General features: G+C 40.9%; 1 protein-coding gene across 3 annotated transcripts in view; it reads left to right on the top strand.

Annotated features, from left to right (window-relative positions):
* pidd1 (p53-induced death domain protein 1) overlaps nt 1–26923 on the top strand; it is an 87671-nt gene extending 60748 nt beyond the window's left edge. For all 3 annotated transcript variants that reach the window (XM_041196494.1, XM_041196493.1, XM_041196495.1), the window contains exons 11-17: nt 1789–1939; nt 9637–9760; nt 11832–11950; nt 16520–16627; nt 17208–17280; nt 18942–19068; nt 25604–26923. In XM_041196494.1, coding sequence (XP_041052428.1) covers nt 1789–1939; nt 9637–9760; nt 11832–11950; nt 16520–16627; nt 17208–17280; nt 18942–19068; nt 25604–25841 — 940 coding nt within the window. In that variant the 3' untranslated portion in view covers nt 25842–26923. The remainder of the gene's footprint in view (nt 1–1788; nt 1940–9636; nt 9761–11831; nt 11951–16519; nt 16628–17207; nt 17281–18941; nt 19069–25603) is intronic.
* Nucleotides 26924–27437: the final 514 nt, after the last annotated feature.

The raw sequence follows: 27437 nt of genomic DNA, 5'->3' as shown, positions 1-27437 counted from the left end.
GGGCATTTAAGAGCTAACCAGTCTGTCACATGAATATGTAGTTAGTCACATGGACAGATTTCCTTCCCTAAAGTGACATTAGTGAACAAGATGGGTCATTAAAACAATCGGCAATGGTTTCATGGTCATCATTCAACTTTTAATTCCAGAATTTTATTCTGCTGTGATAGGATTCGAACCCCAGTCCCCATAGCATTACCCTGGGATTCTGGTTTAGCGACAATATGCCTTCACCTCCCCTACAGGAATACTTTTGCTACAGCGAAAATCGTGTCTGTTTGAACTTAGCACTGAGTTCATATGGCCCTGCTGAGTTCCGATTTCCTTCATGCCCTGCCCTCTTCCCTCTACCAGCTAAAATGGGATCTGTCGGAAATGGGGGCGGACTTTTCGAACCTGGGTCCCGCCCACTATTTTTAAAGATTTTGCAGAGTCTCCACGACCTTTATCTCTCTCTCTTCCGTGCCCAAACAAGCTAACAAATTGTGGCTTTGAAATTTGAATTTTTTGACAACATAATTTATTTAGCTGACTGTTTAAATACAGACAAAAGAGGAATTCTGCCCACTAAAGAAGGATTTCCACATTTTAGTCTGGGGCCAGATCAAGTTGCCACAGTTAGTGAGTGGACCACATATGATTTTGTGTCAAGAATAATCACCATTAAATGATGCATTTGATAAAGCCATTTTTATTTCTAACAACCAAAGCAATATTACTCAAAACCATTCAAGACATGAGGGGAGAAATTTGTTCATGTGGTTACAAGCCATTATCTTCAATAATATCACTGCTTAGGTAGCAGGCCATAGCAGTGTCTGTCCCTGGGGAATCAATGAAGCCCCTCTTTGAAATAATTTCTCCTCCTCCATGTTGGCATTACTCACATTTAACAAATGAGTGCTGTGGTTATTGATTTTTTTTCTCTCTCTCTCAAAGCTTGACAATTTATATCAGCAAATTTAAATGTGTGGAAAACTGCATTTTAAATTCACATGAACATGCAAAATTGACAAGCAGGAAAAGCCCACTGGTCCATCACGCCCACCTCATACCTAACATGGCTGGAAGATCAGGACTAAACACTTCCCTTCATCCCAGCCTCCCAACTCCTGCAACCATAATGTCTTTAGAGACATGGGGAGAAAGTAGCTGACATGGAAAAAATTACTCTAGGAAATTCCTCTCCTACCCTTCCTCAGGTGATTAAAGCCAGTCCAGGAGATCACATGGACCAAAATTTGCATTGTGACTTAAATACTCCATTCCATTACTGATGCCAACTCCACTGTTTTCATAGCCTCTACAATCTTCCCAAACCATTGATGGTCGTTGTTTCTTCTGCGGTTGATCGCAGTGTTTTGAATTTTCAAAACCCAATCGATAGGTACAGGCTTGCTGTCTGGAGAAAAGCTGTTCCCTAACTGGTAAATCAATGGTTGAGGTGGCAATCTTTCACAGTACTCCATATTCAGGAAGTTGAAATACTAAAGGCAGCATTGGAAGAAATTTATGCACAGTGAGATGGAATTGAGAAACAAGTGACTGTGGGCTTGGACAATTGAATGAAAGGAACTTGCTTGTCAGGTCTGACCAGTTTCTGTTTCTGGGCATTTCTGCTCTATGGGGTTATAACAGTGGCCTGGAGCTGGCACTCCTCCCAATTATCTTTTTTCCTTTTTCAGGAAGATGTCCATGACATATACGCAGCATTACTGGAGAATCAGAACTACTTGTTCAGAGCAAATGCCTTGCTGATGAATTCTGCTTTTTTTTTGGGTTAAACAGGTACTGGTTGTGGTACACAACTAAGACATATGTCGGTGGTATTGCTAAAAAAGTGTACGAACGCTTACGGAAGTGGCAGGTCAATTTTTTGGCGCTGCAGAGAAAGAAGGACCCAGAGCAAATTTTCCTGCAGTGTGTTCCCAAACACAAGGTATGCTTTCCTCACAGAAAGAAGAAAGATTTGCATTTATTATCATCTTTTTAGATCTCAAAGCATCCCAAAGTACTTTACAGGCAAGGAATAATTATGAAGTATAGTCACTGTTGCAGTTAAAGTCAATGTTGCAATTAAGGTCACAGTTGATGAGTTTAATCTACATGTAAATTGAATGAATTGCATCAGCAAAAGTAGCATGGAAAATTAGGTCATAGCTTGTATTCAGGACATTTTCTTAGAGTAGTACATTCTAGTATCAATGAGAGACTATTCTAGACCTGGAAATGTGCAATCAGACAGGATTAATCAATAACCTCATTGTAGAGAAGCCTGTTCATGATAGCAATCATAACATGATAGAATTTCATGTTCAGTTTGCGGGTGAGAAGTCTGGATCTAAGACTAGTGCTTTGAACCTAAATAAAGATAATTATAAGGGTATAAAGGCACAGTTGGCAAAAGTGGACTGGGATACTAGGTTAAAAGGTAGAATAGTAGAGATGCAGTCGAAGACTTTTAAGACACATTTACTAACTCTCAGCAAAGATTTATCCTAGTGAGAAAGAAAGACTCTAGGAGAAGGATGCAGCAACCTTGGTTAAACAAGGAAATAAGGATAGCATGAAAGAAACACCAGACAAATCTTTGAAGATTAATGGCAGTTCAGAAGATTGGGCAGATTTTAAGAACCAGAAAGAAGGGCTAAAAAAAAAACTAACAAAGTGGGAGGAACTAGAGAATGAGAGAAAGATAGCTAGAAATATAAAAACTGATAGTAAGAATTTCTCCAACTATTTAACAGGAAAAGATTAACTATCTAGTTGGTCTCTAGAGAATGAGTCTGGGGAATTAATACTGGAAAACAAGGAAATGAACAATGGTATTTTGTATCTGTCTTCGAAAATTTCCCAAAGACACTTAAAAATCAAGAAATGAAAGGGGTGGAGGAACTTAAAACAATCACCGTCACCAGGGAAAAGGTACTAGGAAATCTATTAGACCTAACAGCTGATAAGTCCCCAAGACCTGATGGCCTGCATCTCAGGGTTATAAAAGAAGTGACTGCAGAGATAGTAGATGCATTAGTTATAATTTTCCAAAATTCCTTACATTCTGGCAAGGTCCCAACAGATTGAAAAATAGCAAATATAACACTTTTATTCAAGAAAGGAGGGAGACAGAAAGCAGGAAATTAAAGGCCAGTTAGCCTCGCACCTGTCATAGGGAAATTGCTAGAATTCATTATTAAAGAGCTTATAGCAGAATACTTAGAAAATCACAATGGAATCAAGCAGAGGAAACATTGTTTTGTGAAAGGGAAATTGTGTTTAACTAATTTAGTAGAGTTCTTTGAGGAAGTACGAGGCAAACTGGATAATGGGGAACCTGTAGATTTGGTGTACTTGAATTTCCAAGAGTTATTTGATAAGGTGCCACATCAAAGGTTACTACAAATAAGATCTCATGGTGTAGGGGCAAACATAATTAGTATGAATAAAGGATTGATAAGCTAACAAGAAGCAGAGTAGGGATAAATGGGTCTTTTTCGGGTTTGCAAGCTGTAGCTAATGGAGTGTCGCAGGGATCAGTGTTAGGGCCTGAACAATTTACAATCTATATCAATGACTTTGGTGAAGGGACCAAGTGTATGATAGTTAAATTTGACGATGACACTGAGATAAGTCAGTAAGTTGTCAAGAAGAGGTGATGAGTCTACAAAGGCATATAGACAGGTTAAATGAGTGGGCAAAAATTTGGCTGATTGAGTATAATGTGGGAAAATGTGAACTCGTCCAATTGGCAGGAAAATGGAAAAGCAGTATACTATTTAAATGCAGAGAGAATTTGGTAGTAGAGGATATGAGTATCCTGGTACATGGATCAAAAAAGCTAGTATGCAGGTACAGCAAGTGACTAGGAAGGCAAATGGAATGTTGGCATTTGTAAGGGGAATGGAATATAAAAGTGGGAAGTTTTATTGCAGCTGTACAGGGCCTTGGTGAGTACTATGGACCGTGGAGTACTGTGTACAGTTTTAGTCTCCTTATTTGAAAAATGATATAATTGCATAAGAAGCAGTTCAGTGAAGGTTCACTTGACTTATTCCTGGGATGAAGGACTTACCTTATGAAGAAAGGTTGAACAGGTTGGGCCTATACCCATTGGAGTTTAGAAGAATGAGGTGTGACCTTATTGAAACATGTAAGATCCTAAGGGGACTTGATAGGATGGTTACAGGGTGGTTGTTTCCTCTTGTGGGAGAGACTAGAGCTAGGGGCCACAGATTAAAAATAAGAGGTCTCCCTTTAAGACAAAAATGAAAACAAAAATTTCTCTTGGAGGGTTGTTAGTCTGTGGAATTCTCTGCCAGAGAAAGCAGTGGAGGCTGGGTCATTGGATTTATTCAAGACATTAGATAGATTTTTGAAGGGCAAGGGAGTCAAGGATTATGGGGGACAGACAGGAAGGTAGAGTTGCGACCACAATCAGATCAGCCATGAATGGTGAAGCAGGCTCAAATGGCCGAATGGCCTACTCCTGCTCCTAAGTCCTCTGTTGCTAATGTAGGAAATGAGGCAGACAGTTGGGCTCAGTAGGACCAAAAAGGAATGTGGTGGTGGTAGGGGATAGTATAGTAAGGGGTGTTGACACTGTTCTCTGAAGCAAAGAGCTTGAGTCCAGATGGCTATGGTGCCTGCCTGGTGCCAGGGTTCAGGACATCTGCTCAGAGCTGGAGATGAACTTGCAGTGGGAGGGGGAGGATACAGTTGTCATGGTCCATGTAGGTCCTGATGACATAGGTAGAACGAGGAAAGAGGTTCTGCAAAGTCTGTATGAGGAGCTAGGTACCAAATTAAGAAGCAGAACCTCAAAGGTAATAATCTCTGGGTTATTACCAGAGTGTCCTGCAAATTGGCATAGGGCATATAAGATTAGAGAGATAAACGTGTGACTGAAAGAGCGCTTTGTGGGGCACTGGCATCAGTACTGGGGAAAGTCGGGGCAGTACCGATGGGACGGTTTACTCCTGAACTGTACTGGGACGAGTATCCTCGCAAATCACATAACTGAGGAAGTAGACAAGGCTTTAAACTAAATAAGAGGACTGAGGGATCAAGCTTGGATAGAGGTAGCAATTCAAGGTGTAGAGTAAAGACAGGAGAGCAAAATAGTAATGTGAGAAATGAGGGTCAGAGATTGGCAGGAAGGGCCAGAGAGAAAAAACCTAAGAATACATCAAAAGTCAAGATTAGATGTTGCAAAGATAACAAAAAGACAAAACTGAAGGCTCTCTGTCTGAATGCGCGAAGCATTCATAATTAAGTAAATAATTTGATGGCCCACATTGAAGTAAATAAATATGATCTGATCGGTGACATGGCTGCAGGACAGCAAAGATTGGTCCTTAATTTTGAGGAGCACATGACATTCAAGAAGAATAAGAAGCTAGGTAAGGGTGGAGGGGTACCACTGTTAATCAAAGAGGGTATTGATGCAATAGTTAGAGATGACCTTGGTTTAGGAGATCGGGATGTAGAATCGGTTTGGGTGGAGATGAGGAATAGTAGGGGCAAAAAGTCATTAGCCGGAGTGGCATACAGGGCCCCTAACAGTAGCCACAATGTAGGACAAAGTATACAAGAGAAAATATTGTGTGCTTGTGATAAAGGGACAGCAATAATCATAGGTGATTTTAATCTACACATAAATTGGAAAAATCAGATTGGCAGTGGTAGGTTGGATGAAGAGTCCTTAGAATGCTTTCGAGATAGCTTCTTAGAGCAGCATATTCTGGAACAAACCAGAGAGCAGGTTATATTAAACTTGGTATTGTTTAATGTGACAGGATTAATTAATGACCTTAGAGTAAAGGCATCCCTAGGTAGCAGTGACCACAATATGATTGAATTCTACATCAAGTTTGAAAGGGAGAAGAGTGGGTCTAAGACTAGTATCATAAACTTAAATAAGGGCAACTATCTGGGGATGAAAGCTGCGCTAGCTAAAGTGAACTGGGAAACTATGCTAGAAGATAGATCAATACAGAAGCAGTGGCAGACATTTAAGGGGATATTTCAGAGTATTCCGAATAAGTAAATTCCTATTATAAAGAAAAATTCTAAGGGGAGGACCCACCATCCGTTATTAACTAAAGAAATTAAGGAAAGCATCAAACTTAAGGAAAAAGCATACAATCCACAAAAATGAGTGGCAAGACAGATGATTGGTCAGAATATAAAAAACAACAGAGAATGTCTAAAAGGTTAACCAGGGGAAAGAAATTAGAGTATGAGAGGAAACTAATTAGAAATGTAAAAATGGATAGCAAGAGTTTCTACAGGTGTTTAAAAAGGAAAAGAATAAACAAAGTGAATATTGGTCCTCTAGCAGGTGACAGTGGGGAGTTAATAGTAGATAATAAGGAAATGGCGGAAGAAATGAACAAATATTTTGCTTCTGTGTTCACTATAAGAGGATTAAAAAATTCCAGTAATAGCTGCAAATCAGGAAGTGAAAGGGAATGAGGAATTTGGTGAAATTGAAATCACTAGGGAAACAGCACTGAGAAAATTGATGTAGCTGTGGGCTGGCAAGTCTCCAGGTCCCGATGGACTACATCCTAGGGCAGAGTTTTGCCCTTGGCATGTGGGATTGGCAGGGACAGTTGGGAAGCTGACTGCCACCCACGATCTGCAGTGCACCGCAATTTCATGCTGGCGGGCCAATTAAGGCCTGCCCAGTGTGATCCGCGTGCGGCAGCATTGATTGCTGCCTGTGGGGTGGGGGAAGGAGTGCGAGCTGGCCTAGCGCGTACTTCGCTCATGTGCGCAAAGGAGCGCTGAATAATCTCCCTGAGGCATGGAGCTGCCTCAGGGAGATGATCAAAATATTGAAAACATTTTTAAACATCAGAAAAATTTAATAAAACATGTTCCTCATGTGACTCTGTCACATGAGCAGGGACATGTTTTTAATTAAAAATTAAAGATCTTATTCCATTTGTACTTGCTTTTGGAAACCTCATCTGCCCTTGGATGAGGTTTCCAAAAAATGCAAAGGCCACTTGGTCTTCTCGCCAAAAATTCAGGACAGTTGATAACTTAATGGCCTTAGTAGGCCTTATAATGGTTGGTGGGCGCACTGCTGTCTTCGGTGCGCACCCACTGACCGAACTATCGAGCGACTCTGCGTTGATGCTTGACACTCGGCCACGCTCGGCAGATGACAATGCGCGTCATTTCATGCTTGGTCAGGTCGGGCACGCGCCCACCCGTTGAGCTAAAAATTATGGCCCTAGGGTCTTAAAAGAGGTGGCTGATGAGAAAGTCGATGCACTGGTGTTAATTTTCTCAGAATTCTCTAGATCCTGGAAAGATTCCATCAGGCTGGAAAGTAGCAAAAATAACCCCTCTATTCAAGAAGGGAGGGAGGCAGAAAACAGGAAACTATAGGCCAGTTAGTTTGACATATGCCGTGGGGAAGTTGTTAAAATCAATCATTAAGGAGGTTGTAGCTGGGCATTTAGAAGAGTTCAAGGCAATCAGGAAGAGTTAGCATGGTTTTGTGAAAGGGAAATCATATTTAACCAATTTATTCGAGTTTTTTGAAGGATTAACCTACGCAGTGGATAAAGGGGAGCCTGTAGACATACTGTACTTGGATTTCCAGAAGGCATTTGATATGTTGCATCACATTATTATGAAAATAAAAGCGTATGGTGTAGAGGTTAACATATTAACATGGATAGAAGATTGGCTGGCTGGCAGAAAGCAGAGAATATGCATAAAGGGGTCTTTTCTGGATTGGCAGGATGTGATGAGTTGGGTCCCAGGGGGGTCTGTGCTGGGGCCGCAACTTTTTACAATTTACATCAATGACGTAGATGAGGGGAGTGAAGACGTGGTAGCTAAATTTGCAGATGACACAAAGATAGGTAGGAAAGTATGTTGTGAAAAGGACATGAGGTCGCAGTTGGATATGGATAGGCTGAGTGAGTGGGCAAAGACCTGGTAAATGGAGTTTAATGTGTGAAAATGTGAAGTTTTTCACTTTGGCAGGAAGAACAAAAAGGTAGACTATTACTTAAATGGAGAACGGCTGCATAATTCTGAGGTGTAGAGGGGTCTAGGTGTTCTAATTCATGAGTCACACAAAATTAGTAAACAGGTACAGCTATCTTTTATTATAAGAGGGATTGAACATAAAAGTAAGATATTATGCTTCAGTCATATAAGGCATTGGTGAGACCGCACCTCGTATATCGTGTGCAGTTTTGGTCTCCTTGTTTAAGGAAGGATGTAAATGCATTGGAGGCAGTTCAAAGGAGGTTTACTAGATTGATACCTGGATTGAGTAGGTTGCCTTATGAGAAAAGTTTGGGCAGACTGGGCTTGTTTCCACTGGAGTTTAGAAGAGTGAGGGGTGATTTGATTGAAGTATACAAAACCCTGAACGACCTTGACAAGGTGGATGTCGAAAGGATGTTTCCTCTTGTGGGTGAGTCCAGAGCTACGGGGCACTGTTTTAAAATTAGGGCTCGCCCTTTTAGGGCAGAGATGAGATAATTTTTCTCTGAGAGTTGTGCGACTCTGGAACTCCCTGCCTCAGAAAGCAGTGGAGGGGGGGGTCGTTGAATAATTTCAAGGCAGAGGTAGATAAATTCTTGCTAGGCAAGGGAATCAAAAGTTATCGGGCTTAGATGTGAATGTGGAAATCGAAGCACAAGAAGATCAGCCATGATCTTATTGAATGGCAGAGAAGGCTTGAGGGACCAAATGCCTATTCTTGTTCCTATTTCTTATGTTCTTATGAAAGGTGCAGCGTGATAATAACCTAATAATCTGTTTTGATAAAGTTGGTTTAAGGATAAATATTGGCCAGGACAACTCCACCTGATAAATCAGGTAGGGCCTTGATTTAACATCTCATCTAAAAGAGAAAGTAAAAAGAAAGACTTGCATTTACATTGCGCCTTTCATGGCCATCCCAAAGAGCTTTAGAGCCAATGAAGTACTTCTGAAGTGTAGTCACTATTGTAATGTATGAAACGTGGCAGCCGATTTGAGCTCAACAAATTCCCTAGTCAGTAGCAATGCAATAATAACTAGATAATCTATTCTTGTGATGTTGATTAAGGGATATTGAGGATAACACACCTGCTCTTCTTCAAAATGGTGCCATGAGATCTTTATCATCTACCTGAGAGGGCAGATGGGGTTTCAGTTTAACGTCTGATTGAAAAATGGCACCTTCGAAAATGCAGCACATCCTCAGTATGACACTGAGATGTCGGCTAAGATTTTTGTGTTCACGCTTCTGGAGTCCACAACCTTGTGACTCAGAGGCAAATTTACTACCAACTGAGCCACAACTGACACAAAAAAGCTAGCACCTTTGGTAGCACAGCGTCCCCTCTGTACTGCATTAGGATGTCAGCTTTAGATATTGTGCTCGTCTCTAGAGTGGGACTTCAACTCAGTCAATTGAGCCATGGCTTGCACTTTTTATACACTTCATGAGGAGGACAGTTGAATTTCTTTGTCTAACTTTGCAGACAATTTTTTTTATTTATTCGTTAACGAGATGTTGGCATTGCTGGCTAGGCCAGCATTTAATGCTTGTCTATATTTCACAATGCTTGTGAGACTTTATTTGCCTGGTTTTTCTTAATGTGACCTTCCATTGCTTAGGTTGAATCTGTATGCAAGAAACTGGAGCTCCGGTATTGTGGTCCTGAGCCATCTGATATGGTCGAAATGTTGGAAGGGGAAGAGTTTTTTGCTGGATTTGAAAAAGGGATTGAAATAGAGTCAGGTAATGTCATGTAGTGGAATGGTGTTCAATCCAATGATGTGTGAGATTTATGAGGTTCCCAGTGTCAGTAGGATTTTGCTTTGGAGCCTGCAGCTCTTTTCTAATAAAATTATTCATATTAAAATACGTCTACATTAAAATTATATACTGTCAAATAAAAATTCATAGTTCAGGAGCTGTATTTCACCAATCCAGTAGTTATCATTCATGTGCCTTCTAAGCAGGTAGACAGCTGGAGATATTTATTATATTGCAATTGAAGAGCAGTACATTTTCTGTCACATTATACCACAGGCTGATTGCACAGCTGCTAATTCAAGGTCACAAATTGAGAAATGGGGGAGGCTGTTTAAAATACTTTTTCCAGATGTCTCTTGACAAGTCTGATGCATTCATTCTGAAACAATGGCACAGATGATGAATCAAGATAATCTTGAGTTGGGGATTCTCATTTTGATCACTGTTTTCAGGAGACAATGGTTCCAGGAAAAATTCGTTTTAAAGCTGCATTTACAGCTGTTTTAAAACAGAGGAAAATTTGTGTTTCAAGGCTACATGACATTGTAGAGTTCTGATTAAAAACCAAAATAATAAAGCTTGAGTACTTCATCTAATCTTGAGAACATGGTCAAAATCGTAATTCAGTTCATAACTCCACATGGCATCTTATACCTTTTTCATAATGCATAGGATTCTATCTTAATATAAATTTCATTTTTTGAGTACTATGATAGTCTAGTTTAAGTTTATGCCTCCTATTCTGGTATGTGGTATTCTATATCCTATTTTTGATTTCTTATTGCACAATGGGAAAAACAGGCAAACAAAAACATGTTTTGCCATTTAAATGGAAGGGACAGTTTTAGAATGATAGAACCTTACAGCACAGAAGGGGGCCATTTGACCCATCATGCATATGCCAGCTCTTTGAAAGAGCAGTCCTGTCTAGCCTCACACCCCAGCCTGTTACCCCCCATAACCCTGGAAATTAGTTGTCTTCCAGTATATGTCCAATTGCCTTTTGAATGTTCATAAAGAATCTGATTCCTTTGTCCTTTCAGGTACCATAGCGCATTCTAGATCTTAATAAGTCTCTGTGAAAATATTTCTCCATTTCCCTGCTGGTTATTCAGCCAGATTACCAACACATTTGCCAAAGGAAACATTTGTCCATCAAAACCCCTCATCATTTTAAATAGCCCAATTCAGTCCCCCCTTAACCTTCCCTGCTCCAAGGAGAACAATCTCAGCTTCTCTAATCTCTCCACATAACTGAAGCCACTCATCGCCTGGTTTCATCCTGGTAGACTTCCTCTGTACCCTCTCCCAAGGCCTAGATTTGCTGAAAGTAATTTGTGTGTATTTTTATGTATAGATGTATGTTAATGCAGCATATGGGCCACGTCCTAAAGTGGTCTTTTTGCTGCTCATGTTTTGGAGTTTACATTCGCAGTATACCAGCTCTGGATGTTGCAGAGAGAGAGAGAAAGGGATATTTTGGAAAAAAAATGGAGTTTAACAGTGTTTGATCTGAGTGACAAGCAGTAAATTACTGCTCAGCTTCTAGCACTTAACGAAGAGTAAGCGAGTTTCCTGACCCAGAAATTATTGGACCTGGCACATAAACTATGAAGGGGAAGCAAGGATTGTTTGCTCAGAATATGAGCTTTAGATTTAGGATTCCAATGTTAATCATTGATGCATGCCTTAAAAAAAAATCATGGTCAATGTTTTCTTTCCCATATTGTGACATGAGGTGTTATGGTGTACTGAGTTACTTTGGATCGTGAAATATGAATTGTAAACATTGTCCTCCATGTTGTATAATGGTATTCTCAAGTAGAACCCTTGGTGTCCTGTGTTGTGCACAAAGTAAGATGACTAAAATGCTAGATTTAGCCAGTTGTTGCAAACATTTAATTTAATTTATAATCGTTCATTGCCAGGACCAGTACACAAACTTAGGAAGGGACAGAGAAAATCTATGCTGGCGTCATGATTAACTGTTTTCTGGGTTAATATTTTAAATGTTGATTTGTGCAATGGATCATTTAAGTACTTTTTTTTTCAGATCGGCCAGACTGTGTAGATGGGAGGATTGTGTTCATTTTTTACTCGCATCTGAAGAACAGTAAGGAAGTTTATGTCTCTACTGCAGCAGACAGGAAAACAAAAGCTGTGAAAGGACAGGTAAATGATGTTCCCTCTTTTTTGAAAAGATTGCTGTGAATCTGCATTTCCATAGTCACAAGCTAAACAACTTATTGATGCATTATGTTTGCTTCCAGAATCCAGGATAGCTGCTTAATTTTGGGTTATTGCTGTGTGAGTGTTGCCCATTCAGGAGGTGCATTGTGTAACTGGGAATGTTAGTGAGCTGTTTTTTGGAATGTGCAACACGATTCTCAAATTGGTGAGCAGTGGGACTAAGTGTCTGCAGACCCTGAACCAAAGCAGCATGTCTCATGCTTTCTGTACTCCAATTTTGATCAGTTTGAAAAGGTTATTCTAGGCCTTGGGACCCAGTTACAAACTGTAGTCAGGTCTTTTACTGGTCCTGAATTTGCAACCTAATTGTATCAGCCACCCTTCAGTTGCCCTCACAGTTTCTTTCTATATTACAGAGCACAGAAGTGTGTTCCAGCATTTGCAACAGTTAAATTATTTACACTGAATGACAGAATTTACAGCACTGTCTCACGATGCAGCCAAGGACCAGTAACTTTTTGTTTCAAGTAGATGAAATTTGAAATCTCAGATATTCACTGAGAGAATAAAGCTACAGGAATCGACTGTTTTAAACAGAGAAATTTTACCTATACAAGAGTCAAAAAAGCAAACAGTCAATACTATCTATCTTATACTCCAACATCCATAATTAACATGCATTAAACATGAATTAACAAGCAAACTGTGGTTGAATATACTATAAATTGCACCTTAAATGGCAAAAACAACCACTGCAGATCCCACAAAATATTTGCAAACAGCCCACCCTTAGATCAGTGATCACTGCGAATGATGTAAAAAAAAAATCCATCCAACCCTGTCTTCTGCATAAGGGATTTCAGCTCCTCTCCTTTGAGGCATTAGCCTCTGATTTCCCTTCAACAGCAGCTCCAATTCGGTCTGGAGGCCTTCTTGTTTCTCGTGTCTACATTTAGCTGCCAGGCAATAATAATGCCCTCATGATTGCTCACCTCCCAACTGCTCAATCTCTTCTCCCTAGATTGGGTCCCATTACGTTTACAAGACTGTACCCCAGCATCTAATCACCAGCACCATCCCAGCTCTCTAGCTGCGCCAAGCAGACAACCACAGCTCATGGGCTTTTCTCTGCCATAACTCCCAGCTTAACAGAGCAGGCAACCACTTCAGCTTTGCTGACCTGACAACCACTCCCCACAGGCTTTCTTCCACTCCCCATCTCCTAACTGCATTGAGCTGACACCTGCCCTTCAACTTTGAGCTCCTGCTGCTCTGGTGGCTGTTCTGAGACTCATGCTACTGACCTTCTTCTGCCCAGACTGATCTGTCCACATGGGCTAGTTTTCACACCCAAAACCCTAGTTACCTGAGCAAATTTTCGTGCCATCTCCACAGGTCCCATGGTCAAATTTTCACACCATTTACCCATGCAGGCGTATTGCTGCCTCAACTTATGAACCCAATTTAAAAAGGCAGATTCCATCACAACTGAAGCAGGCCATTTGGCTGAACCATTCTATGCTGATATTTGTGCTCCATATGAGCCTTCTCCCACCTTTCTTCAACCAACCCTATAGTTCATTCTGCCTTTTCAAAAATGTGCATTGTGTTGGTCACTGTCGCTACAATAGCAGGTCTGAGGCTGGGAATTCTGCATGAGCAATTCACCCCTTGACTCTCCAAAGCCTGTCCACCACCTACAAGGCACAAGTCAGAAGTGTGATGGAATATCCTCCTCTTAGCAGGATGAGTGCAGCTCCAACACTCAAGGAGCTTGACATCATCCAGAACAAAGCAGCCCACTTGATTAGCACCCATCCACCACCTTAAACATTCACTCCCTCCATCACTGACAACAGTGTGTACCATCTACAAGATGCGTTGCAGCAACTCACCGAGGGCTCCTTCAACAGCACCTGCCAAATGCACTTCTACCACTTCAAAGGACAAAGGTAGCAGATGCATGGGAACACCACAACCTGGATGTTCCCCTCCAAGCCACAAACCATTCTGACTTGGAACTATATTGTCGTTCCTTCACTGTCGCTGGGTCAAAATCCTGAAGTCCCTTCCTAACACCACTATGAGTGTACCTACACCACATGGCCTGCAACAGTTCAAGAAGGTAGCTCACTGCCACCTGGCAGAAATTAAAATTTAATTAATAAAAATCTGGAATTATAAACTAGTCTCAGTAATGGTGACCATGACAACAATCATCAGTTGTCGTAAAAATCCATCTGGTTCACTTATGCCTTTTAGGGAAGGAAATGTGCCGCCCTTACCCTGTCTAGCTACATGTGACTGTAGGCCCACTGAGCAATGTGGTCAACTCGTAACTGCAATGGCCTCTGAAATGGTCTAGCAAGCCATTCAGTTCAAAGGCAATTAGGGATGGCCAACAAATGCTGGCCTTGCTAGAAATTAACACATTCCACAAAAGAATAAAGGGAAAAAAATATCTACCACCTCCTCTCGGGTAATTAGGGATGCACAATAAATGCTGTCATAGCCAATGACACCCACAGCCAATGAAATTATAAAAAACCTCTCACGGTTGCTGGCACACGTCCATTTTCAATAGAACCCTGAAATATTTCTAAAGCCTCTGCTCTTTTTCCCCCAATTTCCCATCAGTTTCCTGAGACACATCCAGTAAGTCCTAACATTTTGTCCTGTCTTAGCTTAACAAATTTCTCTAATTCTTTTTATTTATTATAATATCTTTCATCTCATTTTTAACCACTCCAAGATTTACCCTTTCCCAATAAGTACAAATACTGAAGCAAAACACTTGTTAACCATTCCCATGACCCCCTCCTCTCTGTTAATAATTCTCTTTTTCCTTTTGTATTTGTAGACTAATCTGATGTTCTTTTTAATATTTCTTGGGATTTATGTTACCAGTGTATTTGAAATCAAATTAAAAAAAGAACTTGCATTTATATAGTGCCTCTCACAACTTCGGAATGCTCCAAAGCTAATAGGGAAGCTTTTGAAGTGTAATTACTGTTGTAATGTAGGAAGTTGCCCACAGCAAGGTCCCAAAACCAAGGATGAGATAAATAACCATTGATTTTTATTTGGTGGTGTTGGTTGAGGGATAAATATTGACACTGGAGAGAAATCTCTTGCTGTTTAAATTGGTGCCATGGAATCTTTGACATCCACCAAAGAGGGCAGACGGGGTCATGGTTTATAAAATTTAAATGTAAAATGTATTGCTGCCTTTAAAATGTCAGGATTATGCTGATCACTTTCTCTGCTGATGATTATCTGATGAGAGGATATTTTTTATCCTGAAGACACATGTGATTTCATATCAGTCGCTTAATTATGACACAGAGGCATAAGACCGGAATTTTTTTCATTTAACGAAGGGTTTCTGGTAGGTTGTTGAAGCGGCTGCAATTCAGACCAATTCATTTCATACCTCTGATTTATCAGTTCAATGAAATTAAATGGAAATGTGGTTGCATTGCTTAAATTTTAGTTAATTCCTTGTTTATAAGGCAGGAGTGCGTTCATTCATCTCCTGCTACTTGTTCATCCTTGTATTAGAGAGAATGAACATCCTTTGTGTTCAGTGCTGTGTTGAGGATTATCCATGGATTCACTCTTGTTTTCTTTTTTTCTCTTTTATTATGAGGCGGTTCCTGTTCTGTGTGTGTAGTGTGCATACATATATTTGATCTATGTTGAGGTCGAGGGGAGAGTGGGTCAGTCAGTGTTACAGTACTGTGGATTCCTGCTGGAACTATGTGGTTGCTGGATTTATCCTTTGACTTTTCTGGGTTTGCTGCAGTGCGGAGAAAATATTACAGTATCCTCTGCGATAGAAATGCTCTTTTAACTTTTTTATTCCTGATAGATGGTAACAATTTTAGGAAAATAGGCAACCTTTGGACAATGAAATTTAAATGTTAAATTGTTTGGCTTAATTTAAAGTTTTATGCACGCGTTGATCATTTTCTCAACTGAGTGTGTGATCAGCTGATGGGAATGCAAGGGAGTCAGAGCTCATGGGGGACAGGTGGGGAAGTGGAGTTAAAGCCACAGTAAGATCAGCCATGATCTTATTAAATGGCAGAGTAGACTCAAGGGGATGAATGCCCTACACCTGCTCCTATTTCTTTTGTTCTTATTGTTCTGGGAATACATGTGACTTCACATCAGGCACTTAGTAATAAGGAAACAAATTGAGAAAGTATTCTTGTCATGAAGTATTTCATTTATTCTTTTGTGTGCTGTTTTCTGCTGGAGACCATGAACAGGAGGGTGGCTCTGAGGCTTCACTTGAGGCAGAGCTGTTGGGAGGTGCACAAATGCTGAGCCTTCCCTGTAGAGAACCATCTGGCCTCTACTGTTGAGAACTTGCCACAAGAGGAAGTACACATTTGAACCTGTGTAGCACCCCTCCGTGATTAGCAGCTCTAGAGCCAGCCCACCTACCACTACAAAGCTTCCAATCAGAATTTTCTAAATAACAGGATCCAGTGCGCGAAGCAGAGATTACAAGATGTAATGATGTTTTACTGATCTTCATTCTAGGTTTCCTTTTACAGAGGATCCTTGCCAAAAAATATACCCGAGGAAGCTGCTAAGAAGCGAAAAGGCCCAGATTCAATGTGGCTGGCCACTTTGCCAATCAAATTGCCAGTAAGCTCCTTCATTTTTGTCATTTCTTTCAAGATTAAAAGCTGCCAGAAACGAATCACCGTATACATTTTATTAAGAGAAGAAAGGCTGGCATTTACGTTTTATCACATTTCAGGAATTACTTAGAAGTGCAGTGACTGTTGTTAGTGGAAAATGTGGCAGCCATTTTGTGAACTGCAAGGTCCCATGAATAGCAGTAAAATGACTACATTTAATCTGCTTTTTGTGGGACTGGTTGAGAGAGAGGTGTCGGCCAGAAAACTGGAGAAAAAGTCTTTTTTTTCTTAAAGTACTACCATGCAATCTTTAAAGTGTATTTGCAGTAGTGTAACAGCTGAAAAGATCCTTGATTTGATCTCTCGCCCTAACAACTAGCATGTCAGACAATGCAGCACTTCCTGAGTACTGTACTGAAGTACACGCCTAGATTTTGAGCTCAAATCCAGCAGTGGGGATTGAACCTATAATGTTCTAACTGTGACTTTAGACTGCTTAAAATATGATCTGTTTGCATACAGTCCATTTTCTGCTTGTACCATTTCAAGTGTGGCTTTTTAAAAACCAACTACATTTTCTCTAGAAGCAGAAATCAAGGCTTCATAATGAGTCAAGAATGGAATCATCCTATCCTCCATTAAATCTAGGTGATGAAGGTGAGACTGTATTACTTTCCAAATATTTAATTGCATTTTTTGTCCTTGTCGAAGTGTTGGACAATGGAATATATTTTCTACTTATGTGGTCCAGTGTCTGCCAGCACCATGAACTCCCAGATCCAGTAAGCTTTCTCTCCTGTGTCTGAGCATTGTATCTTAATGAGAGCCTTAAGAGGTTTACTGCTATGGGCTCTGCTATTTTTAATGTAATTCAATACAGTACTGTAGCTGCATTCTATTCTCAAGAATGATGGTAAAAATTAGACCATTTCCAATGGTGATTGTATGGCAAATTTTTTGCCCACAAAATTATTTTTTATTTTAAAACAAAAGGAAGAGATTTGGTTGAAAGAGAAGTGTTGTTATTAGGCAGTATTTGTGTCTTGTCCTCCTTCTGCATCATCTTGAATAATAATTAAGTGGTAAACGCAAAATGGTAACCAATATTAAACCATGATGAAATTTTATTATGTGATTTGAATGGATGATCACTGCGAGCTGACAGAACATTGTAGAATCTAAATATATAGGATTGCTTAAATATCCATTTGACTGCAACACTTAATAAATTATTGACATTCCAGCCCTGATAAAAGCCAAAGATAGACCAGTAATGTCAACAATGCTATTGTCATTCATTGCTTGTTAGAATCACATCAGTTTCTGGCCATGATTGTACAGATATGAGTCATAAAATAGAATATTAGGTTATTGCTTGGATTTAACTGTTTAAAAATATATTATGTACCCATTGAGGAGTAAAGTTTTTGTTTTTTTTTATCTAAAACTGAACTTGCTGATGAATTTTTCATTTTGTGTTGTCTCCAATTTGCATTATAGAAATAACTAGTGTTTTAGCTCCCTAGTACAGTGGTGGTTGTCAGATTAATTTAGAGGACGGCAACAATAGAAGGTCTGTATCTTAATGGCTTTTGCTACCTTGAATGGTGTAAATCGACCAAGTAAGTGCACAAAAGGAAGGTAAGTGAGGGTTCCCCCTACCCCAAGCAATTTGGGTCATTAGCAGTTGTGCCTGAGGAGAATTATATTACCGCTTACATTAATGCACACGGTTTCAATGTGAAAATGACAGAAGAATGCTACCTGGAATTGGATTCTGATCTGATTCCAGCACACAGTGGTGTGAGACCCTTTCTGGAAAGTTTTCTCACGAGCTTTTCAGAGTTGACACTGGCTGGGCCTCCTGGCTCTTTTATAAACTTACCTGTTGTCTTTGTGAGTGTTTTGAGAAAGCAGATAGTCTCGCCCACAATCACAAAGCATTAGGAACGCATGATGTGGATTTGGCATTTATAATTGCTCTTCGCATTCTGCAGCTGCTGGTCGTGAGCTTCCAGCATATTACAACCTTTAATGAAGTTGCCTGTTACTGGCACGGACAGGTGGTAGCTTTGACAAATGCCCTTCTCCAGGGCAGGTGCCTCACGATCCTTCCGACAATTATTATTTTCTGGCATGGAGTAACCCTACTTGAAAATTCTCATTTAGTTTTACACAATGCGTTGAAACTATATTCATGATCATAAGCCTAGTAATGGGAAGAGCTAACAAATAGATTCTAGAAATATAGAATGGACACAGGTTCATGATACTGTTACACATTCTTCTAAATGGTTTCTTACTTTACCTTTGCACAGAAACTGGCTACCTCACTGAAGCTAATCTTTTGAGTATCGCAAGAAGAATTGGGCCGGAATGGCAGAATATTGGTATAAATCTCGGTTTATCCTATTCGCAATTGGAAAGAATAGGACATAGTAATAGGTGAGGAAGACACTTCTTTATAACAATGGTCACTAGTTTGGTTTACCTTATTGTCCTAGTACAGTGGTGGTTGTCAGATTAATTTAGAGGACGGCAACAATAGAAGGTCTGTTTCCCTCTTTACACTCTAATGACATATGCTAGTAAGAACAATTCATGCACAGAAAAAACCTGCAATTGTAACATTGATAGTCAAGTTCAGCAAAGTGAGCTTCAGATATGCCCTCCTTTCCTTTCTTTTTCTGATCCACAACTTGGCCTTTTGACATTACCATCCTTTTGCAAATGGCTGCATGCCAAATCACCCAGTATGTGCAGCGCATTCCTGGTATGTCATTGGCATAGCACATTTGCTTATGTTTTGTTTGCACTTGACCTTGAACCATTTTCACTTGATGCCAAACTTACGTTTTCCCTAAAGGGCAACAGATAAAGGTACATCTGTACTGGATCATCCACTGCCACCACATGGCTGATTCAGCGTTACTCCCTTGTCCCCCTTGTCCTCACTTATCACCCCACCAGCCTCCGCATTCAAAGGATCATCCTCTGCCATTTCCGCCAACTCCAGCATGATGCCACCACCAAACACATCTTCCCTTCACCCCCCTTATCGGCATTCCGTAGGGATCGCTCCCTCCGGGACACCCTGGTCCACTCCTCCATCACCCCCTACTCCTCAACCCCCTCCTATGGCACAACCCCATGCCCACGCAAAAGATGCAACACCTGCCCCTTCACTTCCTCTCTCCTCACCGTCCAAGGACCCAAACACTCCTTTCAAGTGAAGCAGCATTTCACTTGCATTTCCCCCAACTTAGTCTACTGCATTCGTTGCTCCCAATGTGGTCTCCTCTACATTGGAGAGACCAAACGTAAGCTGGGCGACCGCTTTGCAGAACACCTGCGGTCTGTCCGCAAGAATGACCCAAACCTCCCTGTCGCTTGCCATTTTAACACTCCACCCTGCTCTCTTGCCCACATGTCTGTCCTTGGCTTGCTGCATTGTTCCAGTGAAGCCCAACGCAAACTGGAGGAACAACACCTCATCTTCCGACTAGGGACTTTACAGCCTTCCGGACTGAATATTGAATTCAACAACTTTAGGTCGTGAGCTCCCTCCCCCATTCCCACCCCCTTTCTGTTTCCCCCTTCTTTTTTTTCCAATAAATTATAAAGATTTTCCTTTTCCCACTTATTTCCATTATTAAAAAAAAAACCACTAGAGCTATACCTTGAGTGCCCTACCATCCATTCTTAATTAGCACATTCGTTTAGATAATATCACCAACTTTAACTTTAACACCTATGTGTTCTATTGTACTATTGTCGTTGACATCGTTTGATGATCTGCTTCTATCACTGCTTGTTTGTCCCTACAACCACACCAACCCCCTCCACCTCTCTGTCTCTCTATCTCTCCGCCCCCCACACACACACCTTAAACCAGCTTATATTTCAGCTCTTTCCTGGACTCGAACTCAAGTTCTGTCGAAGGGTCATGAGGACTCGAAACGTCAACTCTTTTCTTCTCCGCCGATGCTGCCAGACCTGCTGAGTTTTTCCAGGTAATTCTGTTTTTGTTTTGGATTTCCAGCATCTGCAGTTTTTTTGTTTTTACTCCACCTTTATCAGCTTTGCCTGAATCCCAGTGATACTCACCCCTGCAGAACCTTGATGTTGGTTGCTTTGGTATTCAAGGTGGTGAACAGCTTGAGCCTCCTCAATTTTTGATATGCTTTCTGTAGCAGATGCAAGACTGGCAGTGAGGTGGACATATGGCTTCATGGTAAACTTTAGCATTCATCTTTATGCTGTGTTGATTAAACGTATGCTTCCTGAGATACCTGGAGAATGAATTTGATTTTTTGATCCAGCTAATAACCTCTTGGCCAATGATGTTTTATTGTGGTGAAGATGCCCAAGTTCATACAGTGTTTGACCACCTCAGTTTGGGCTGTTTAATGGTGGTGATTGGTGGAGCATGCAGATTGGGTAGGATAAGTTGGTAATCTCGGGTTTCTGCAAACTGACTATTAACTGGTAGCAGTTGTGACAAATCACTCTGTAACGTCGCCTTGTATGAGCGATGGGTTACTTAATCCAATTTTCAGTAGTTAACTAAGAGATGCCGGGGCAGTGGCATCAACTTCATGTATGTCACCGAAACTTTTCACTCTCATAAGCAAAACGTTGATTAGCTTTGTTTAAGGTGCAAAGTGCAGAAGCCTGAGGATTTACTAGAAAAATATGCAGCTTGTAAATATATATCACATGAAGTAACACAAAAGGCATATCTATCAATAGCCTTTAGTTCATATAATTTTTCATTAGAACTCTGTCAACTTATTTCCTTCCCGTCCATCATTTAAATAGTTAAGATGGTAAATAGTTGAGCTGGGTAGATCAGGATGATCCTTGCCATGTGCTCAGTTAGCTGTTCACAGGTAGAATACTGTTTAGGATGCTGCAGTTGCTTGGTGTGGGGTCACTTTCCAGATGTATGCCGATGACACCCTGCTTCACCCCTTTCCCACCTCAATTAGCCTCTCCTCTGTCTTTATGTTGCCAGACTGCTTGCATGTAATCCATTCGTGGATGAGCCCTGACTTATGTTATGATACGGCAGGTGGTATTTGCCAGGCTGACCAAATCCACAAGGGAAACTTGGCCACGCTATCACAACAGTTTTGAAATTTGTGCGCTGAATTCAGAAGTAATGAGACCACTAACACCGTTAGAGATTTTAAAAATTAAATTAAAACATTTATTATGTTATGTTCCCCGGCTGAGGTTACCACTGGTCAAGCCTGACCCTAGGGTGGAACCCAGCTTGATAGATCCTGACTTGTATTTGTTTCCTTAGATACATGGAGAGTGGCTACAAAGTTCACAGTAAGAACACAGTCCATGTAAACCAATTGGCACCCTGTAGAAAGACACACCACTCTCTGAAACCAAGTGACAGATGCCACCCCAGACAGATGCTATGGAATCCTCATCAATTCCCCCCACACAAAATGAGCCAACCAGTCTCACTGAACTCCGTCTTTCACACGAAAGTTTCAATCTCCACTTTCCAAGAACTTGCCTTGGAATCTTCTTCCAAATTGATACTTTCTCTCAGACGCTTTCTGCTAGGATTCACCTACAGGGTTTCAAATTCTCCTTCCAATGTTCCTCTCCTGTGGGTCACCACATGCATTCAAGCTTTCTGTCACGCACTCTCTCTCACCGATTCAGCCATCAACAGTACACCATTGCTTCACACGCCCATAGCAAAGAGTTACAGATTGTCAGCCGTCTTTTTGGGCCTTCTGGCCTCTCACTTTAAGTCTGCTTCCTTTAAGCTTGATCCTTGGAGTCTTCCTTTCTGCTCCTTTCTTTCACTTGCACAGAACATGTCCTTTTCCCTGTTCCTGTCCTTCCTTTGACCGGAAGGTCTGCTTGGGACTTTCTCCTGTTTCACTCCTCTGGACTTCGGGACTTTTCTTTAGTCTGGGACTGGCTACCTTTGTTCCAATCTCTCCTGGCAGCTGTCTTCAAAACCAACTAAACTCAAACAGCTTCCAAATCAATCTGCTGTTTGTGTGTCTGGGAAGGACCTGCCTCTCTGGACCCCAGTTGCTAGGCAACAGCCCAGTTTCCCTACTCCTGTTTGTTTAACTTAGCTGCAACAGTCATAAAACCCATTAGAGGTGCGGACAACTTTTAAAGTGAAACTAAAACTCAATTTGACCTTTTCTTAACAAACATACAGAAATACAAATCAAGCTGAAACATTAAACACCCACAAATACAAATGTAACTTACTTAAACTATATCTCTTTCCTAACAATTAACAAAAGAAATGACACATGCACGAGATTACAGTTACACAGTTACCTAATATTATAATAATTCCCAAAATTCCTCATTCACCAGACTCCCAACTATACACCCCCTTTAAGGCAACAGTCCAAAATAGGTATTAAATTTATAGAGGCAATCAAGAGGCAAGATTACCACAAGCACCCACTCAACAGTAGAATTTCAAAGGCTTTGAACCCAACTTTGGTGACTGGAACAGCAGACTTCTGCAAAGTGGCTAGAGGCTTTCCCCCTCAAGTCTGTTTCACACTGTGTACATTTCAGATCTTGCACAGCCACCCCACACACAGCCTTCCATCCTTCTTTAAATATATTTCTTCCTCTTTAATCTGTAAATCTCATTGTTCTCCCATGTCTTTGGAATTTCCTTTTCCCAAATATAAAAATCTTTTATGTTGTCATTATTGTCAGCACTTCTGGGAAAAATCAACGCAATAACCTTGCCCTATTTATCTTGCCAGTCGTAAAAACATTATGATGTCCCTTTGAAAATCCAACAACTTTTCCCCTTTTCCAAAAATGCAACCCTATCTGCTGTCTTTACCCTACCTCACTCATTAGTATTTCAAATTCCTTTTTACCCCTAACTTTTTTGATAACTTCAACCTTGCAGTTCTCTAATTTCCCTTCTCTAATTTAATTAAGTCAGCTACACACACATATACACATCTACTTTACAATTTCCACAATAATACTATGAAAAATACGATAGCTTAATGATGCTTATTTTACTTAAAATTTGGAAAGGCTAAAGCCATAATTTCTGGCCCCATCTCAAACTCTATCCCTTGCCAGTGTCTCTATTCCCGTCCATGGCCAGTGTCACCATTTGAACTAATCCAACCGCAACCTTGGCATCATGCTTGATCCAGAGATCAGCTTCCAATCTCATATCTGCCTCTATTTCCTATTTCCATCTCTGTAACATTGCCTATTTCTGTTGCTACCACTGTCCTTCAGCAACTGAACTCTTCATCCATGCTTTGGTCCAGACTTCTTTAGGTCAACGCTCTTCCATCAGCCAGTTTCCCATCCTCCAGCACCTGTAACTTTCTGTTCATTGAAAACATGCTGCCATTGCCAAATCTTTCACCAAGTTCTGCTCATGTATCAGCTCTTTCCTCACTGATCTGCATTGATCCTGAACCCCTTGCCTTTAAATCTCTTTATCCCTCCCCATCTCTGTAACCCCCAGCTGCACTGCAGCGTGCCTCATCCTACTTCTAGCTGCTCCAGATTTCTTCATTAGTCTGACTTAAATCGCTTGTGCATCCTCCCCTCAATTTACCCCAATCATTGACAGCTGGTTATCCCTGTTGCCTAAGCTTACACTTTCAAGTCTCTCTCTCGAAAGTTCTGCACTTGCCTTTCTGCTTTAAAAAAACCTTGCTTAAAACCCACCTCTTTGACCAAACATTTGGTTGCACCTCTGATGTGTCCTTGGATGTTTTTCTACATTAGATGTTATGTGAATGCAATTTCTTGTCATTACAAGATGTTTTTCTCTCTAAAAGATGAATAGCAACTGATGCAAAAAAAAATGAAAAACAAGCATTGCATTCATACAGTATCTCTTCAAGCACTTTGCTTGCATTGGGTTACTTGGAAGTTCACTGACTGGCTCTGTGTTGGTGGTAAAACAATAGGCACTGTAGTATCCCCCAAACAACAGTTAGATGAATGACCAGTTGATCTTTCTTAGCAGTTTTAGTTGATGGAGGAATTTTGCTGGAACACGGGGGAAGCTCCCTGTTCATCTTTGAATAGTGACATGGGAATTTTAATATTCACCTAAGCCAGAAATGGAATCTCAGTTTCACGGTTTGTTTAATACTGTTGACTATTTAGCACTATCTTAGTACTACAGAGCACTGTCAACCTAGTTAATGTATACATGATTTTTGGTGGGCCTTGAAACCGCCACCTTCTAATTTAAGGGGTGAAAGTTGGTACAGAACAAGAACTTAGTTAAGTTGGAGTAATTAATAATCTGAAGCTCTGATACATACATTTAGCGCACTGTGGTCAGCGCTATATAAATTGTTGTGGCCATATACAAACATGGGGGAAGAAAACTGATATTTTTCATATTTTGGCTTTTTTGAAAATATCAATTTTACTTTGAGCCCTCAAAACTACTTTTGTGCTAAAGTTGTTTTTGCAAAGAATTTCATTTTTTGAGATCAGGGCAGATATTTTTCTCGATTTGCTAAAGTTAGCAAAGAACAGTGCATTTACTTCCTTGCTTTCTCTTTGCTAAAATTGGCAGGTGAACACCCTAAGTATGGTATATAAAATCATTGTTAGGCTGTTTGAGGGTGTAATGCCTCTAAATTTCTTTGTGCTTCATCTTTGGCCCCTCTAGCCTCCTCAGTCCAATGGCCAGCTAGTGCCACCTGCCCATGCTACTCTGAACCAGCTGTGCCAGGAGGATTGCAGAAGTGGCACTCTTGTGATTTCTAATCCTTTTCTAACCTTTAAATTCCACCTGCCCACCTATAACTGAGAGGGAGAGCACGGAAAGATGGGGAACAAAGGATGTGGGCAACAGTTAATTTCAGTCCATTGAACATGAAACTTCAGCCTTCTTGGATATTGCCTATAAAAGAAATGTTATTTCAAAACCAGTTCTTGTCTTTTCAAGATATTACTTCATTTTCTTTAGGGGCGACCTGGACAAGCAAATTTTAGAGATGCTCTTTAAGTGGGCGCACTGCAACGTGAGTGTACCAGGCTGCATCAGTCAACTAATTCAGGCAATGAAGGAGAGTGATCGTGAAGATATTGCTGAAGAAATACATTGTATTATTGAACTGGGCAGGAAGAAATATCATGATTCCATTCGCCGAGTAGGACTGAGCCAAGAAAGCAGCAACGAAGATTCAGCTATAGCAATGGTATAACCTGGAAAACATTGCTCCAGTAGACAGTGCATATGAACCTTTGAGGTGGTGCTTGAGGGCAGGGAGGTTTTTATTTATTTATTCTTTCACAAGATATGGCATTGCTGGCGAGGCCAGCATTTATTGCCCATCCCTAATTGCCCTTGAGAAGTTGGTGGTGAGCTGCCTTCTTGAACTGCTATAGTCCATGTGGTGTAAGAACACCCATAGTGCTGATAGGAAGAGAGTTCCCGGATTCTATTTTAGACGTCAATTTTTGCTGGCAAGAGGTGTCATGGGGGACAGTGAACTCTTGGCAACATTGTATGGGAAATGGTACACTGTATGCAACTTCAGCAGAGCTCATTCTACATAAATACCAAGAATCACCGTGGTTGTGTTTTGCAGAGAAATATGGGGAAGGCCAACAAGATTTGACGATAGTACCAGTCAATTTGCACTGATGTGTGATTTAGTTTGGTTTCAGCCACAGTGATGTGCAATTTTATTCCATGGATGTTACCCAGAATAGCATACCTTGAACTTACTTTAAAATGTTTAATGAACTTCTTTACTCCTTAAGGTGAGGAATGTCTGCAGTGCACCTTGGAATTTTACCGCATTGAACTAGCTATTCAACTCATTAAATCTGCACTAGTGTTTTCTTCCACCTGAGCCACCTAGTCTAACCTCACCCTGCTACTATTTCCTCTTGCACTTTAAATCTGGAAAATGGGGGTCTTTGCCACTTAGACACATAGGATCCTGGTATCACCGAGCCTCACCATGGGTCAACATGGATTGGAATTCTGGTGCACCACCCAGCTGTGTGTGCCACCCCATCTGGTATGAATGAAAAAAACAGGACAAGAGTGGTGGGCCTGCATTGACAGCCATTCTCTGCTTCCTTACAAAGGAATTACATTAATGAGTTTCCATGCTAAAATTTGAGTTGTTTAGATGATATACATCCCTACTGTTTACTTGGCCCATGTAAAGTAAATGAATTAGTAAACGTGGTCTGGTGTAGTTGGATTCTTAAAAGGTACTCGAGCACAATTCTGTAACCTCGTGGCCCGGCATACCCCCCACTCTACCATTACCATCAAGCAAGGGGATCAACCCGGGTTCAATGAAGAGTGCAGGAGGGCATGTCAGGAGCAGCACCAGGCATACCTAAAAATGAGGTGTCAACCTGGTGAAGCTATAGCACAGGACTACTTATATGCCAAACAGCATAAGCAGCAAGTGATAGACAGACCTAAGTGATCCCACAACCAACGGGTTAGATCTAAGTTCTGCAGTCCTGCCACATCCAGTTGTGAATGGTGGACAATTAAACAACTCACTGGAGGAGCAGGCTCCACAAATATTCTCATCCTCAATGATGGAGGAGCCCAGCACATCAGTGCAAAGGATAGGGCTGTAACATTTGCATTAATCTTCAGCCAGAAATGCCAAGTGGATTGATACATCTCGGCCTCCTCCAGAGGTCCCTAGCATCACAGATGTCAGTCTTCAAGCAATTCTATTCACGCCGTGTGATATCAAGGAACTGCTGAAGGCAATGGATACTGCAAAGGCTTTGGGCCCTAACAATATTCTGGCAATAGTACT

This window comes from Carcharodon carcharias, chromosome 10 (genome assembly GCF_017639515.1).
Source record: "Carcharodon carcharias isolate sCarCar2 chromosome 10, sCarCar2.pri, whole genome shotgun sequence".
Classification (NCBI taxonomy): Eukaryota; Metazoa; Chordata; class Chondrichthyes; order Lamniformes; family Lamnidae; genus Carcharodon; species Carcharodon carcharias.
This window is presented reverse-complemented; position numbering and strand designations above follow the sequence as displayed.